Here is a 17,899-nt window from a genome sequence, read left to right as displayed (position 1 = left end):
AGACCGACTGAATGACACTTCAAGTACAAAATCTCAAATGATGTTTGTAAAACTTAAGCTTACTTATCTGAGGAAGAAGCGCAGATGATCTGAAAACACAGTGTAGACAGAGCGTGTGCGGGATTGCCAGATAGCAAAGATGAAGTAAAATGTGTTCTTTTAACAGAAAAGCTCAGATTGGGGGGTTTAAATTCTGGAAATCTGGGAACCGTAAACATGAACGCTCATAAAAACATTTTTGGCTCCTTTATTCAACAATCTTTTGAAATCACAGTTTTTTGTCTTTTAGCCACGTTGCAGTCTCATCAACAATATTGCATTGTGTTGTAAAACGTCCTCAGCATGAGCTACTGGTAAACAAAACACTATGTAGAATCACACTTCAGCAGTTGTAATTTTATGTGTGCTGAAAATAAAAAGGAAGCGGCAAAAGAAGGGAAAAGAGCTTGAGGTAAGCAGTTTTCAGTTTTAGCACCATGTCACGTTGATTTCATGTCACGTTTTCATTGCTGCTATACGACCTACGTCTACTGACCAGCCAAATACACTGTGCGATGATCATGCTGAATTTATGACACTGTCAGAAAATGATTGTATGTTTTGTGTTGTAAGACTGGGAAACGTCCGTCTTTGAACCTCTCTCACTATACTACATAGGACCACCGATTCAGAGCCACGATCACAGAAAACACCATGATTGTTTCACGATGGCAATCTATCGTCTGGGACAGCCACAAATTGTGCGGCATATCCCGGGCTTTAGTCGTGGAAATAAAGGTCGTCGGCGAACATATTTCATCAATTTTTGGTTGACGAAATTAACACTGCAGCACAGTAGTAAAAACTTTTATCTCAGAACCCACAACTTAAATGCAAGCAGTGCCTTTCACATTATTTAAGGAAATATCCATGATCTCACTTTGAGTTATTTTTGCTTTGGTCTTTATTTTTATTGACAAAGTTATTGTCACAGACACGTCAGGTTCCACCTCACTCCCTTACCCACGCACTCAATCACCGGAATTCTAATCACCGTCACCTGAAGCTCATCACCACAGTCATCAGTCACACTATATGAACCCCACACTCACACACACACATTGCCCGGTCTCGTTCATGATACACCCCGTTGTACACTTACCTCAAGGACTCTCAAAGCGATACTTACCTGTCTTCATCATCTCCTTCGTCTCCATTGTCTCCAGTACTCCTCGTGTTCCTACCTGTGTGTGTGTGTGTGTGTGTGTGTGTGTGTGTGTGTGTGTGTGTGTGTGTGTGTGTGTGTGTGTGTGTGTGTGTTCCTGTCTGCCATCTCCAACGTCTACTTCCACCATCACCTGCAACACAAAGAAAAGGACAGTATTACCTCTCATTCATCTCCAAGACCTTCCATATCACCATTCACTTACCTGTTTGCTCTGCTGATTGTCACAATAAACTACCCAACTGCTTTTATCTCTGCTTCCGGTGTCTCTGTTGTAACAGTTATAAATAGAAATACAAACACGGTAAGAAAGAATTCTGTCTCCTTTCAAATGGCTACACTGTTGTCCACATTTTTGGGGTTCAGATAGGTGTAGGGAAGCTCCAAATTCTTGTTCCGCTCCTCGATGAGATCTGACAACTTCCTCAGATCCTTCTGAAACTCTTCAATGAGCTTGCAGGGGACCTCTTCATCATGCAGATTTTCTGAGAAATGTCCCAGAGGGTACTACGGACAGGGTAACAAGATTGTAATCGTAAATATCATGTTGATATTAAACATGTTTATATCAATGTTTAACATGCCGTTTATGACAGCACACTAATATTCTGCAAGAGTCCACTGCAACACTATGCTCACAGTTTGCTAAATGTCCTTCGTAATGTAACCGTAAGGTAATGCAAAGCAGTGTAAGTAAGACATTGACATCCAGAATAATATCATGCCATACACAAGAACATTTGCTCTGATGATGTACAAACTCACTTGGTCCGCAGAATCCTGGGTCAGCAGTCTCAGGACAGCCATTATATTCACTGTCGTGCTCACATCAGGAAGTGTCTCCAGGATCATGTCCTCAGTGGTCTGGCCTTTCTCCTTGGGAGGGGGCTTTCTGAGGGCACTGGGGAAGTTAGGCATCCAGCCGCCAAAGTCAAACTGGGGGGGAAACGAAGTGGTGAAAAATTGTAAGCATTGTAAGCATTGTTTAAAATTGTAAGACATGTAAGCCAAATATTCACAAAGAATAATAAGAACACATAATTAACATCACTTAGGCCATGAAAAGTGGATATGGACAGTTTTTTCTTGGCGTTGTGGAATACCTGCTCCAGGGGCTTGAAGTATCTTGAGGTAATGTAAATAACAGACAAGAGTTAAAAGTCCACAAATCTGTTGAGCTCAATAGCCAATCAACTGAAACCCCTCCCCTTCATGCTCCTGTTTGTTACTCATTCAAGGAGCCAGGATAACAGAGGGTTTTTTGAGCTCGGACACTGAATGGACAGCTAGAGGAATGTATGGAGCAATACGCTGGATTTGAGAAAAGGCGTATGGGATTAGGATCAGGGACTGCAGCTTTAATGGCTCTGTCTGACTGGAAGTGAACTGACTTGTACTAACTCACCTGTCCATTGTTTAGAGCAGCATGTTGGGCTGACGCAGTGAAGATCACGATGGTGACAAACTTGACGAGCTCTGTCACAGTCTGAAGAGATGATGGTATTCCTGTGAAGTAGAATGAAAGGCGGTTTCTGTGAGGAACTCAATTTGGGATGTTTATACATGCGTGCGCACACATACTGAAATGGAGAGTTGAGCCATAAACTACAAACTACTTTTGACTGTTGACCTGGTTCAGTTCTAGACAATGACAGTGGGGTTTACAAAAGAGGTTGTGCCTCAAACATGTCTATGCTATGCAGTGCAAATACTGAGATGATCACAAAAAAGACAAGGAAACCTTTGTTGGATTAAATGTCCTGATATGACAACAGTTCCTTTGGAAATGCATACTCATTGGTCTAGCCCATTTAATTTCCTTTAATCTCTGCCTATTCTAGCTTATGCTGGAAGTTGTATTATGAACACTTCTTGAGTATATCTCATCACTTGTTGTATTCCTCGCTTGTAAGGCGCTTTGGAAAAAAAGCATCTGCCAAATTAATAAATGTAAAGGTAAATAACACACCTGAGCTATCTCTTCCCAGGAAGCCATTGGTGAATATCTCACTGATCCATTGCTGCAGCTCTGTGTCCTTCTGCATGTGTGCATCACATTGATAGTAGTGTGACAAGAAAGCTGCAACAAACCTGTAAGCAACACAGTCAGATGTTTCAGGTTTACATATTTATAGCTTACCTTTTTTCTTTTTTTTTTTTTCTTTTTTTTTTTAATTGCTTTGCATTAATTTCTTAAGATGGAATTTATTCAAAGGGACTTGCAACACAGTACAGCATGTGCTTACTGACTATTAAACTCATGAACCTGTATAACTGACAATGTATTTGTTGAAATATGAATCAGAAAGTGCACCAGGACATATTAGTTCAGCCCTAAAAACTGGATGTCTTAAGTAACACACACATACACATAGTTGGAGATTAGAAAGCATAAAGCCTATTAAAAAAACACTAGATTAACTTCACCGGTAGTCATACTTGTTGATGATGTTCCACAGTTTCATCCCATCATCTCTGTAGTAGTAGTGGGGTACATTCTCCAGGCCTCTCTCAGAGATGTTATCAGGAAGACAGAGGGCGCTATAGGTCAGGGAGGCAGTAGCACGCTTCAGCAACGTTGCCAATGACTCTCCGCCTACTCCTGCATACTAGTTAATGGAGAAAAGACACATGACATAAAGTTAGTTTAAGGGCTATAAACAAAGATCTGGCACCACAAACGCCATTGTGAGGAGAAATTTGCTGGATAAAAAAAAAAAATGTGTACTGGATGATAATTGAAGTTTGAACCTCTAGTGCCTCTTTAACTCTATTTGCATACCATGGAAATGACCCCATCCTTGGATATCAGCCGATTCCGGGCCATGATGTTGATCTGGAGCGTGTATCGGATATAGGGAAAGAGGAGCTAGAGAAGGAAAAGTAAGAGATTTGCATTCACTGCCATTATTATTTGAAGATAAAAATATATGAATAATGAATTTTAATGTTCTGTGTAGGCTTTGTTCACAGGCTATAGATGAGTCAGACCCGCTCTCCAAAAGGCAAATAGTGAAGGGGAGCAACAAGTCTGAGGTAAAATAGACAACTGTGACCACAGACTACAACTGCAAAAACTCCCTACCGTCAAAAAGTATACAAGTAACATGAACTTTAATGACATCCCATTCTTAATCCGTAGGGTTTAATATGGAGTTGGCCCACCCTTTGCAGCTATAACAGCTTCAACTCTTCTGGGAAGGCTTTCCACAAGGTTTAGGATTGTGTTTATGGGAATTTTTGACCTTTCTTCTAGAAGCACATTTGTGAGGTCAGGCAGTGATGTTGGCGAGAAGGTCTGGCTCACAGTCTCCGCTCTAATTCATCCCAAAGGTGTTCTGTTGGGTGCAGGACAGTCAAGTTCCACACCAAACTTGCTCCTCCATGTCTTTATGGACCTTGATTTGTGCACTGGAGCGCAGTCATGTTGGAACAGGAAGGGGCCATCCCCAAACTGTTCCCACAAAGTTGGGAGCATGAAATTGTCCAAAATGTATTGGTATGCTAAAGCATTAAGTGTTCCTTTCACTGCAACTAAAGGTTCAAGCCCAACCCCTGAAAACCCCACACCATAATCCCCCTCCACCAAACTTTACACTTGGCACAATGCTGTCAGGCAAGTACCGTTCTCCTGGCAAATGCCAAACCCAGACTCGTCCATCGGATAACCAGACAGAGAATGATTGGTGATTGGTCACTCCAAAGAACATGTCTCCACTGAGTCCAGTGACGGCGTGCTTTACACCTCTGCATCCGACGCTTTGTATTGATGTGAGGCTTGGATGCAGCTGCTCGGCCATGGAAACCCATTCCATGAAGCTCTTTACACACTGTTCTTGAGCTAATCTGAAGGCCACATGAAGTTTGTTCCCAATTGCTTCCACTTGTAATACTAACAGTTGACATTTGGCAATATAGTGTATATTAATTAACTCATTATCATTCTCTCTCTGTGGATATGGCATGTCTGGAACATACCCGTTTTGCTAAGAGTTCACAAATCAAACCAACTCATGCATGACAGATTCAGTACCTTGTAGAGAGGGTGTGGAGGCGGAAGATTGCGTAACGTCGCCACGGTGAACACCTCTGCCAGCAGGTGAGTTCTCAGCAGGTGAAAGTCGACCTCGTGAACGGCAAACTCTGCATTTCGAACGAAGATCTTGGCCAGTTTCCAGTCTGCCTTTGAATCCGTTGGGAGGAAGCTCGGATTCTCTTTGCTGGGCTTTTGCCTTAACTGTGCAGAATGAATTTGAACATGCATGAAAATTGTACAAACGGTTTCTGAGGGAAACTAGGTTATGATTTTTCTTCCTTTAAAGGTGCCCTAGAATCAGAATTTGAATTTACCTCGGCATAGTTGAATAACAAGAGTTCAGTACATGGAAAAGACATACATTGAGTTTCAAACCCCATCGCTTCCTCCTTCCTATGTAAATCTCAATTGTTTAAAAGACTTCCAGAAAACACTCGGATCTCAACATAACACCGACTGTTACGTAACAGTCGGGATCATTAATATATATGACCCCAATATTTGCATAATGCCAGCCCATTCGACGCATTAGACAAGGAAAGGCAGTATTAACGGCTGGATCTGTGCACAGACAAGGTAAGCAAGCAAGAACAACATCGAAAAATGGCAGATGGAGCAATAATAACTGACATGATCCATGATAGCATGATATTTTTTGTGATATTTGTAAATTGTCTTTCTAAATGTTTCATTAGCATGTTGCTAATATACTGTTAAATGTGGTTAAAGTTACCATCGTTTCTTACTGTATTCACGGAGACAGAGTCGTTGCTATTTTCATTTCATTTTTAAACACGATGTATAATTCATAAACACAACTTCATTCTTTATAAATCTCTCCAACAGTGTGTAATGTTAGCTTTAGCCACAGAGCATAGCCTCAAACTCACACAGAATCAAACGTAACCATCTAAATAAATACTTTACTCACATAATTCGAAGCATGCATACAGCATGCATGACGAACATCTTGTAAAGATTCATTTGAGGGTTATATTAGCTGTGTGAACTTTGTTTTTGCGATGTATATATAGTCGAGAGCTTGTGGGGCGGGGAAGACGCCACAATGATAACGCACACATGTGCTACAGACGACAACAACAACACGCGACAGACAGGGGAACAAATAGACATCAGCCCAGGGACATGACAATAACTTAAGTGACATATTCAATATGTGTTCTGAGTTTGTCACTCCACATTAAAACGTGTTATTAATCACACAGCAAAATTTGAATGATTAAAAAACGGTCCGGTGTGACGGTGTTTCCGGTTTCAGTGGGCGGAGCGGACATGAATATTCATGAGTTTCCCGGACAATCACTGGAGTTGAGAAATTTAAAGTGCGTTCACGCGGCCTCGTAATTCCTGTAGTTACAAGATTCTAGCTTGTAAAAAGCGTTCACGTCCTCGTAGAGCTCGTAATTACAGCTTGTAAGCTGGGAGTTTTCTGAAAGCTCCCAGATGTACCACGTGGCCGCTGTACCACATGACCGCTGTAGATTGATTTATTAGGCGTTGATAGTGGTGCCATGGAAACGCATAATTCCCAGTCCAAGGACCAAAAGGACGTGAACAGCTCCGAATATAACGTCACGTGTTGTCATTTCAAGATTCCGGTAAATACATGGTGGTGTGAACGCAGCTTTAGTTCAGGTTCTCCTTGTCGTCCCTGACTGAATGAAGACATTTACTTCATACAATGTTAGGATAAAGCACACCATACATGAGCATTTCATTGTGCTTTTCCTTTTAACCTTGCAATTAGGTTCAAATTCAGTGTGATTCAATTAATGCGATTTGATTCTGCATTTTTATATTCATTCACAGGGTTACTGAAATGCTTCCCCCAATGTGTCTTAGTCAGGGTGTGAATTACACAACCACCTTCAGGAGGTCAGAGAGTGTGGGTAAAAACAACCTTTTGTCTATTGCTCATGTTAGACCTTAATGATGCTACATTATCTTAATAGCTTATTAGTAGAAATGTAGCCAACATTGTAAAAGTATTGTTAGTTCGTATAGTCTGCAAGATAGTGTTAATGGCTACACAAGCTTATTAAAGTCTTCCAGGTACATTAAACATCAGTACTGCCGCTCCCTATACGCATATTAAATATATAAATAAACCACGTGCATCATTTTCAGGTATGTTCACAAACATGTGGAACTTTATATTTTTGACTATTGTAGTTAATGGGTGAGATTAATTAAACGTCTTTAACAAAGTTAATGATTTGACCACCATCAACGCATCTGATTTGATACTAATGCAATTTTATATAGCTATATGTCAATATTTTAATGTGCTATGCATTGGGTTTTGAACCATGGTAATGATATTTGTAGCCAGATTTCATGATTCCTCGATTAATTGTGAGTGCTCAATTTCACCAAAATATTAAATAAAAAGTAAAATCATAATTAGACCATTTTCTAAGGCTTAATTTATAGCATAACATAGTGCTATCATATATAAACCTATGCTAACACAGAAGAATACATGTTTATAAATGTTCACCGCGCTTTCAAAATAAAAGTTTAAACTCTCGCTCTGACTCTGCATGTTTTGATAACATGTTCTTGTTGAAGAAATTACAGTGATGCAGCATTAATATCATAAAGAAGTGTCCAAATATTAAAGAATAAGTGGACATTTGAATTAAATGTTGTTTGGCCAATATTAAAAAAAGGATTTGATCTGTTGTAAAAACAATAGCAAGAAGTGTAACAACCACCATCATCTAGCCGCTGGCGCCCTCTGCAGGCTTTTGACATAATGTACGCATGTTGATTGATTACATAGTGTATTATATTATGTATTTTTACATTGTTAAAAAAAACATAAAATAATTACTTTCATTAAAACATTTATTACGGCCTCATTGTTTTAAGTCATTTTAAAGACTGTTGTTCACTGTTGATTTATTTTTATAACCACACACACACACACACTAAAAAGATAATAAAAAGGTTTTCAATCTTTTGTACACACGCACCCCTACGTTTATCAAATTTCACTCCTGTTTTTGCTCAAATTCAGTTGCATCAAACCTGCTGTAACATAGCCAACAATTAGCTGGCAGAATAGTCAAATTGCCCCTCTCGTGGAAGACTAAAGATCAGGTGCTCGCGCCCCACAGCTCGTAAACCCCTGTTTTAGATGACGCACGGGTGTGTCCGTCGCCACATGCTACTGTTAGTCTGACAGTCGGAGCATGATGTTCTGAAGATGAATGAAGGTCTTACGGCGTGCAACGACATGAGGATGACAGAAATCTCATTTTTGGGTAAACTAACCCTTTAAAATGATACCAAACATGAGAAGTGAAAAACAATAGATTCACATAATACATCATACACAGTGTAAAGTCTTTCTTAGAGAGCTTTCAGTGACTGAAGTCTGGGGGAAAGTGTTTGTATAGATGAGTGAGGAGAGTTTGGGCAAGGCGGTGTCTTATGCTGTTTTTTTGAGATGTTCTCTCCTGATGAGCTTTATGGTTTGATTTCAGCTTTTGTCTTAGCAGGAAAACCAAGTCTTACAACGCCAATTGCATCAAATTAACATTAGAAAGTGATGTTGCCTCAGTATCATTCTTGTACCCTCAGCTAATGTTGAGATTTCGACCTCAAATCAATGGAAATATTATTGATTCAACATTGATTTTGCACCCTCGGTTACTGTTGAAACAATGTTGAGATTTCCAAAAAAAAAAAAAAAAAGAATCATTGAATCAACATTATGAAGTGATGCTGGTTCAGTATCACGTTTAATGTTGAAACAATGCAGAACAAATAATCAACGGTAATACTGTTGAATCAACATTACACTGTGATTGATTCGACATCGCTGATGTTGAGGCAATATTGAAATTAACAAAATAATCTTTTAAAAAAGAAGTAGACTTGCTCCCTCATTCAAAATCTGTCCATATAAACTTCACAAAGTGGAACGCACTTGAAAATGATAGCAGGGATTGATTGAAGAGTGAAATTACACCTTGAAGCAAGAACTGGCTAATGCTCCTCAGTCTACTAAGATAAAGCCTATAGACCTTTTTCACACTTCCGGGTTTTTGGCTTCCGGAATGGCCCTCGCTGTGTAAAAGTTTTTCCGGTTGCAGTGATAGATAGCCTTGTTCAGAACCAGCTCGGGAATCAAAGTCGTTTTACGAATTAAATGCCATGAAAATGTTTGAACGTTCTTGGTGAATTATTGGTGAGACTACAGAGCTCTCATTAAGATCTACATTTAATAAATAATTCAAAGTGATGGCGGTTAAACTGGTTAAATTATTCGTTTCTTTTTTAGCGCGGCTGTGCATTATCGCGCTCCATGTGCTGTAAAGACAGTGCCTGCTTCTCAACGTGCATACTATCCATCCTAAATAGTAGTCTATGTGACATTAGTAATATTCAGTACTGTTTAGGTTGGATATGCACATTGGGATGTACGCTATATAGATTGTTTTTAGCAACGTGCTGGGGAAATGATCAGCTGGCAGCTCCCTTATCACACAAGCCTGATCCTCTGATTCATGAAACAGGACCACTCGCACCCTGATATTTCTGGATATAAACACTTCAGTCTCTCACTCGTATTTTCCTGTCGTCATCATCATAAAGTGTGTATTATGCACAATATTGTGCTGTTGCAACATTAATGCAAAGACTGATAGTTGTAAAGTGTGGTGTTGGAAATTAATTATGTCTTAGTTTAATCCTGTGGGATGTGATGCCATATGAGATTACATGCTATATATTTTTAAAACATATTAAACGACAATATGTTTTTAATGAATAAATTATATAAATAATGTTTGTCGTACGTGATACGATCGGGGAAATTGCTGAATGAGTAGCTGCATAGCCTTTACTGTATGACAGCTGGTGATATAAATCCACCTGCCGGTAAATTCGATCAACGGTCTGAGTGGCCGTACAAGCTACAAACCAGTAGAAAATCATTTATTTGTAGATTATACAACAGCAGGTTGGAAAACAGAAAAGGTAAGAAGCGATATTTGAGAAAAAGCATATCAATCTAATAGCCGTAGACGCACAGCGGAACTAACTTTACCCGTCGTCACGTGATTTCCGATTCTTGTGAAAAAGGTCTATAAAGAGTTAAAAATGAACATCGTTGAATGGCAATACTCATTTCATTCACATAAACTAAGAAAAATCTAATGAATAGCCAGTGTTGGTATCAGTGATACTGACCATCATAGTACTTTAAATATACTGTCTTGTTCTTTCTACATTATTTTGGAGATTCAATCTGAAATTATTACACTACAGATAATGATACGGATAATCACGGACTTCTGACATGGCTCTCTTTTCGTACAGTTTACATAAACACAGAATGTTTGTTTTCAATTTGACTTACACCATTTAAAACCTGACATTTCAACGTTTCTTTAGACACAAGTCTAATTTTTTTGTGATTAGTATTCACTAAGTTACAGTTCATTTTCTGAGAACTATCAGATTTTCAATTGATATATTACTCATGTCTCTATGACAAGAAATGATGGAGTATTTTAAGTCTGTTTTGCTGCAATGTGAAAAAAATCCAGCAAAACGCGCCGGAGCGTTACCCAAGTTAAATACACTGCCCGGCCAAAAGAAAAGTCTATGTTTGGATTTTAACAGGTAAATACTTAAGAACCTATGAATGGATCATTATTACAGTGATTATTATTTTTCCAGGATGTTTTACGTTTGACATCGGTTCTTTTAACCTCGACAGATGGAGTGTGTAGCTTTTCATTTCTTAATCAACCATGTAGGAAGACAGATCACGGCCATATTCCAGACTGACAATGTCAATGTTAATCAGGGTTAAATTGTGAGAGTGCTTCAGAGAGCATGAAGAATCATTTTCACACATGAATTGACCTTATCCTGTGTGAGTGTTTAGGGATGTGCTGTCATAATTGTGATTTCATAATATTTAGATATGAATCCATCTGGAAAATACTTGTGAAAAGATGTCTTTCAGTCAGTCAAACAGCAAATAGTGGAGCTCTGCAGCATCTGCTGGTAAAAGTGATCATTTTTTACTTTTAAAACTGCATTTTCCAAAACATGGGCAAAAATCTTGCACTAAACCATGTCAAATTATCCATGTTATCCCCATGAATGAAAGTTAGAAATGTGGGTCTTTTATATAGTGAATTTTACATAAAAAGCTGTTTTTGTATAATATTTATATAAATTTAAAAGATGAGACAAATCCTCGAAAAACTGCACAAATATGAAGTAAAAACATTAATAAACAGAGTAAAATTACATTTTGTTGCCTGGGGTCTGTGGAGACCCCAAAGAGTGTGACTTTTTTTCTACACTAACATAAAAACAAGATTTTTTTTCTTCTTTGTAGATCTAGATAGTGTTAACAACTGTACAAAGTTTCATGTCATTTGGACAAAGAGAACTTTTTTTTTTTTTTAAATTTGAGAAAATGTAGTTTAGGGTCTAAAAAGAACCCAAAGACCCTATAAGGGTTAAAAATCTACCTATGTTTAAATGTGTCATTTTAGTGATCAAATAAGTTTTAAGGGACAAAATTATTGACTACAAGGGGGCTTTAAAGAGATGTGACCAAGTAAAGCCTGATCAAACTCACCTGTGTGAATTGTACTGTAAAAACATTGCAGATATATTAAATCAAAAAGCATATTCTTTTACCTGTTGTATACGCACAGAAATCCGAAAGATTCAAAATGGTGGAGACGGCCCTTAACCTGAAGACATGCATCTCAGATTGAACACCTCCGGGAGTGCATCTGACTGGAAATTCAGGTTAGATTGTAGTGGGATTTTTTTTTCTCTATCCATTAAAAGCTATTACATTTCTATAAGTTATTATATACTTTTACTATTATACCTCCATTCAACATCATGCAGATCTGGAACAGTTCCTCCTTGTGTCCTGAAAGAAGGCATGAAGGAATACATGCTACCCTGTGATGTGTGGCCAATAGAAATCAATGATTTATTAGCAAAACTGCCACTCAAATTCTGTGTTGAAGTGTTCAAGAGAAAGATCACAAACATTAAGGAATTCTCACCAGACATTGATATTTGAAACACAAACAATGGTCTTGGTGTAATTTTCTTAAAGGGATATTTCCCACTTTGTCACCTGATTTGCCCACATCACAGTCAGGGTCGGGTGAAGAGCTTCATTTTCATTGCAGTGATTTATAAACATGAATTTCGGTCTGTCGCTTAGTTGTTGCTGATTGAACTATTAGCAAAATGTTGACGGGGTGGGCCATTTCAGTCATTGAACATATTTCTTTAAGCCATGATAATATTACAATCAAGTTTATCAGAATTAATTTCAGGTATAAATATGCAGTTTATGACTTAATACAGATTCTTAGTTGTCTGTGGGTTGAAAACACATATGCGTTTCTGTCTTATCTTCATGCATTCTCAAATTATTGTACATATTTATAAATAAGAACCTTTATTAAAGGTGCCCTAGAATTGAAAATTGAATTTACCACAGCATAGTTGAGTTCAGTACATAGAAATGACATACAGTGAGTCTCAAACTCCAAGAAGGAGAGAAGCCAGACTGAAAGGTTTTTAAGGAAAAAGGAATTGGAATAAAGAAAAATACAAATTGAAGAGCAAGCAAAAGCAGTACAACAGGCACAAAGGCAGATGAGTGAAATGATGCAACTAATGCAATGCAGACTATGCTACTTCAGCAACAGCAAGGGCAAGCATTACTTAGTCTCATTGAATGTACTATATGTCAAAGAAATAGTGATTCTTTTATTCTTTCAGTCTTTTGCAATTTGAAAAAAACATTTCTTTGTAATTTCATTAATAAAACATTTTAAAATATAAAATGGTAACATAAAATATCACATTTCTAATACAATTTTGTGTGCTATATATATTGTGTCCTAAACTAACTATATATAAGAAGTCTATATTTTTGTTAATATGAAAATGTTTTTATAAAATGTCTCATTCTTTTAAAATTGTTTATATTGTGTTTGTTTACGATATATTTATTAATTTGTTCATTTATTTATTTATTTATTTATATGTAACACAGTGTAGCTGTGCATGTGTTAGCTCATGAAAAATAGTCACAAATGTGTGGAGGCTCCAAGTTAAAAAACTGTGATGTCTGATTACCATACAGACAAGTAAGTGCATTTCTTAACAAAGCAGATACAACATACAGTTTTCCAACACTACTCAAACCAATTTTTAGATTCTTTTTGAAGTCCATGAACTTAAAGTAGTTTGCTATGTGCCCAAACAACCATTCCACAGACACTCTGGCTTCACTCTTTCTATTGTTGAATTCCATTTGAATCTTTAAATAGCTAAGAAAGTGAACTCCTTTTGTGTGTAACAGTATTGGGTCCGTTGAACACCGTTCATAAACTCTTAAAGGGACAGCAGTCCAATATTCCTGCTGCTGTCTGTCATGTTAATCAAAGAACAAAAGACAAAGAAAATAACTTTCTACTCTTGACTGAATACGTTTCGTAACTTTAATGGTAAGAATTGGTCTGTATTAATATTTACAATAAAAACTACAGAAATCAAGGTAACCAATGTACACTGAATGTGTTATTTTACATTTGACTACTTTAATTTCTGTAGTATTTCTTACCTGAATAAAAACCCAGTTAACCTGAAAAACGTAGTTTCATACTTCTCTTTATTCTATTGCATTTTACTTGTATTTTTTTATTTTATGAAAATAAAACTTTGCGTTGAAGAAAAGTAGATTTTTGTTTGTAAATGTTGTCAATTATAGTTCTTAGAAAGAAAATCAGATTCAAATTAAATTTGCCAATCTTGTTTTTTTTTTGTTTTTTTTCAAATTCAACAAGCTTTTTTATTTCAAGAACATTTGGCATTAATTTACTTCCTTTTTTTTCCTGCAGTTCCCGGATGTGAAATGTTGAAATTTGAACCACTAAATTTGTGGATGTGAAATAAAATGGACCAAATTTGCCTGCTGAATATTATAGGTTGTATTTTTAAACTGAATGAATATGTTGGAAGTGAAATCTGAAAGGTGAATATGGATTATTGCATTTTTTAACAATAAAAATGTGTGTGAAATGTTTTGAATTGAAATATTCACAGCTTAAATATACGACCATGTTGAATTTCAGCCCATAAAAATGCAAGCCCTAAAAATACAATATTTTTTTCTAGAAGTGCAATTCAAGATGTTTTCTGTTTCAAAAACATATTGCATTATTTTACTTCCATACAAAATTCCATGTTCACAAATGTATGTTTTCTGTTAAAAAAACAAAACAAAACAAAAAACTGTTTTACATAATTCAAGAAGGAAGTGGAGCATTATATTGATTCATTCTGATTTTCTATTAAGCAAAAAGCAGTTAAAACTTTGAAAATTTGATGTGCAACTTATGTGCAACTCTTTGTTACATTTATGTATTTTCTTGTATACTCTAATATTTGTAAAACACACACACATACACACTCTCACTCTCTCTTGTTGTTGATGATTAAAAAAATCCTCAAAACTTTCTACACAATATACTTCTATTTTATTCATGAATTTGATTGTCCACAATGCACATGATTTGCTTTATCAATGCTTTTATTGATTAGAGGAGTGTTTCAGAGAATGTATTAAAGATGATTAAATTGTAGAAGAGGTACAGAAGAATACATAAAAGATTTAAATGATGTTTAATTTCAGAACAACATTTTTTGGTAAAGATAAGATCAGAAAGTGTACAATCAAAGTAACTGTGGAGCAGCATGACTGCTTGTGATCTCACATGTCTGTAACACAAATATATTTCAGTTGGACTGAACAGTCTGCATCGTTCCAGCAGCGCTTACCTGTAGGGTAGAAAAATGAAATAGATTATTGTGATCATTAAAGTGGTGTTAGAATCAAAATAAAATAACGTTTAACCTAAGGCACTGTGAAATAAAAATGAGCCACAACATGTCACTGAGTGATATGAAATGATATATTGTAAATTCAAAAACCAGACTGCATTCTCACCGTCCCAGTTGATCTCCACACAGTTCTCTGGACCACGATAATTGTTTGGTTCTATAGGGCACCAGTTGGTATAGTCATTCACAGTTCCATCAGTCCACAACCACTGTCCATCCTAAAGAGCAAAGACATGATTATAAGAGTGCACTAATGTACTCAGAAAGAAGCTAATTAAGTTTTAAACCATCTTCATTAGAAACTTTGCATTCACTGTTTAAAGCAGAAATTTCAGACTAGAGAAACAAATAGGTCTCTTTAGGACACAATTTAACTTACTTGTTCTCCATCATGAGCACCAATCCAAGTTAGTGTGGAAGGAGAAGGCAACAGACCCAGCAGAAACTCATTTTCCAGTTTATTATGCGCAGATGCGAGATGCGCACCAAGACTTTGGCAGTTTCTCTGAGGAGACAGATTTGGGTTTTTTTTTGTCAAAACAAAATCTAATCTTTGTACCATAAAGTATAAGTGACATTTTAGTCGTTTTCAAACAAATTATGCTCTGATCTGTTATTTGCTGCAGTATCAGTTTTCTGTATTATTTATTTGCAAAAAAGAACAGTTTACTTTAAAAATTAATAAAAATAAAAATCCATTCCCACTTTATATTAAGTATCTTTAACTACCACTGTACTAACATTTAAACTAATCATTTCATTCATTGCACTTATAGTTTACATACATGCTTTTACATTGCGCTTACATTTAAAAAAAAATACCTGCATGCAATTACAGCTGTAATAATTTTTGTAATTAGATCAATGATTACACGGTTGACCTTCTCTTACACCTTAACCCACCCTTAAACCTAACCACACCACCAAAACTGTCCCTAACATTACCTGTACCCCACCTCAATGGCAGCGAAAGTGGTTTGCAATACAACATCAACACGATAAGTACACTGTACCTTATATATTTATTTATTTAATGTAAAGTGTGACCAAAACACCTTATGGTAACTAACACATTACCTCTGCTGTGATCCAGTTAACTGACTGAGGGAAGAACTTGAAGCACCGGAGTCCAAAATTTGACCATCCAGCAGGGCATTTCATGACTAAATCAACTGCATCCAGTACATCAATGTTAGGACTTTTTGTAATATTCACAGTGAAGAATGTTTTTATTTTTTCATTATTATTTTATCTAGCTTATATTATGTTTGTGTGATTATGTGTCTATATTATCTGTACTTTGACACTGTAAATCCCTCATTAATCATTAATATTAGTAAATTGAACACTACATTTCCAAAATGCTTTTAAAATGGAATAGCAAGAGTTTTTACAATTAAATATTTTGGTTACCTTCTGCATTCCCCATGGAGAAGATGATGAAAAGAAGCATTAGACTTGTCAGCATTGCCATGATGAACCTGAAATGAACCTAAAAATTAATAAACAGGAAAAGTTAAACGTCTGCACTCATGCTGCACACTGTGGATTCTCAATCAAGTCAACAAAGATATTTTAGAAATGTTATTCAGTAGGTTTTTGTTCCAAAATCTCACCTTGGTTTGGTTGTTGCCTTCAGAATCTCAGTAGAAGATTTTGTGAAGTTCCAGAAAGAGCCCTGCTTTTATACTTTAACTAATGTCAAGTGTGTATCTTAAAGTCACGAGGATGACGTGTAATTGTTTGATATGTGGACTTTTGTACACATAAAAAGCAAATTTTGCAGAATGATGTTAGATAAGCTGGTAGAACAAATGTTATGTTAATTAAATATTTATTATAATAGCGTAATATGATTCATAATCATTTTCTTCTGTATAAACTGTGAACGGTGCCTGTTTAATAATTCCTAAAGTGTATTTCTATTCATTCTAATGTCTGATTTAGGAAGAAAGAACAACAATTTGATTATTTTTCATTTTTTATACTTTTTTTAACTTTGCTACTTTTAAACCCATCAAATGTGATGACAAAATTAAATAAAAAGTAGATTATGCAATTACTGACTCTTAATCAAACACAACAGAATACAATGTCAGGAGCACCTATGTTGATCTTTGAAAGTTGAGCATTTGATCAGGACAAGATGCACAACATCCGTGCATAACAACAGCACATTTGTCATGGCTACAGCCTGTGGTTGTAGGCCAGCTGTAGGCTACTTTGTCTGCTCTGTTTACTACTGCTCTGTTAAGTCTTCGTCATCAGTTAGGAACCTGGATGTGCTCTTTGATAGCAATCTTTCATTTGAAAGCCACATTTAAAGCATTTGTAAAACAGCATTTCATCTTAAAAATATATATTACGACATATGCTCTCAATGTCAAATGCAGAACAGTTAGTTCATGCGTTCATGACCTCAAGGCAAGATTACTGTAACACTCTGGGTGTTTGTTCTGCTCGCCTGTTAAAAAAAATACAGCTGGTCCGAGCAGCTAGAGTTCTTACTAGAACTAGGAAGTATGACCATATTAGCCCAGTTCTGTCAACATTACATTGGCTCCCTATTAAACATTTTATACATTTAAAAATCATGCTAATCACAAAGCACTAAATGGTTTAGCTCCCCAGTACCTGAGCGAGCTCTTAATGCATTATAGTTCTTCACGTTTATTGCGATCTCAGAATTCAGGCCAGCTGATAATACCTAGCATATCAAAATC

The 17,899-nt window shown here is 36.6% G+C and overlaps 2 protein-coding genes across 2 annotated transcripts; both read right to left on the bottom strand.

The window, feature by feature from the left end:
- Window positions 1–1,531: 1,531 nt before the first annotated feature.
- On the bottom strand, window positions 1,532–5,620 carry LOC137005285 (hydroperoxide isomerase ALOXE3-like). Its single transcript, XM_067366125.1, has 8 exons — window positions 5,555–5,620; window positions 5,238–5,441; window positions 3,987–4,073; window positions 3,644–3,813; window positions 3,174–3,295; window positions 2,610–2,710; window positions 1,970–2,140; window positions 1,532–1,711 (listed from the first exon to the last, which is right to left on the bottom strand). The coding sequence occupies exons 1-8, from the start codon at window positions 5,618–5,620 to the stop codon at window positions 1,532–1,534; spliced, it is 1,101 nt and encodes a 366-aa protein (XP_067222226.1).
- A 9,569-nt stretch (window positions 5,621–15,189) lies between these two features.
- On the bottom strand, window positions 15,190–16,664 carry LOC137005277 (ladderlectin-like). The gene is made up of 5 exons (XM_067366112.1): window positions 16,590–16,664; window positions 16,254–16,348; window positions 15,556–15,681; window positions 15,283–15,394; window positions 15,190–15,197 (listed from the first exon to the last, which is right to left on the bottom strand). The coding sequence occupies exons 1-5, from the start codon at window positions 16,648–16,650 to the stop codon at window positions 15,190–15,192; spliced, it is 402 nt and encodes a 133-aa protein (XP_067222213.1). The 5' UTR covers window positions 16,651–16,664.
- Window positions 16,665–17,899: the final 1,235 nt, after the last annotated feature.

This window comes from Chanodichthys erythropterus, chromosome 3 (genome assembly GCF_024489055.1).
Source record: "Chanodichthys erythropterus isolate Z2021 chromosome 3, ASM2448905v1, whole genome shotgun sequence".
Classification (NCBI taxonomy): domain Eukaryota; kingdom Metazoa; phylum Chordata; class Actinopteri; order Cypriniformes; family Xenocyprididae; genus Chanodichthys; species Chanodichthys erythropterus.
Note: the sequence above shows the minus strand (reverse complement) of the source record. Positions and strands in the feature narration are given on the sequence as shown.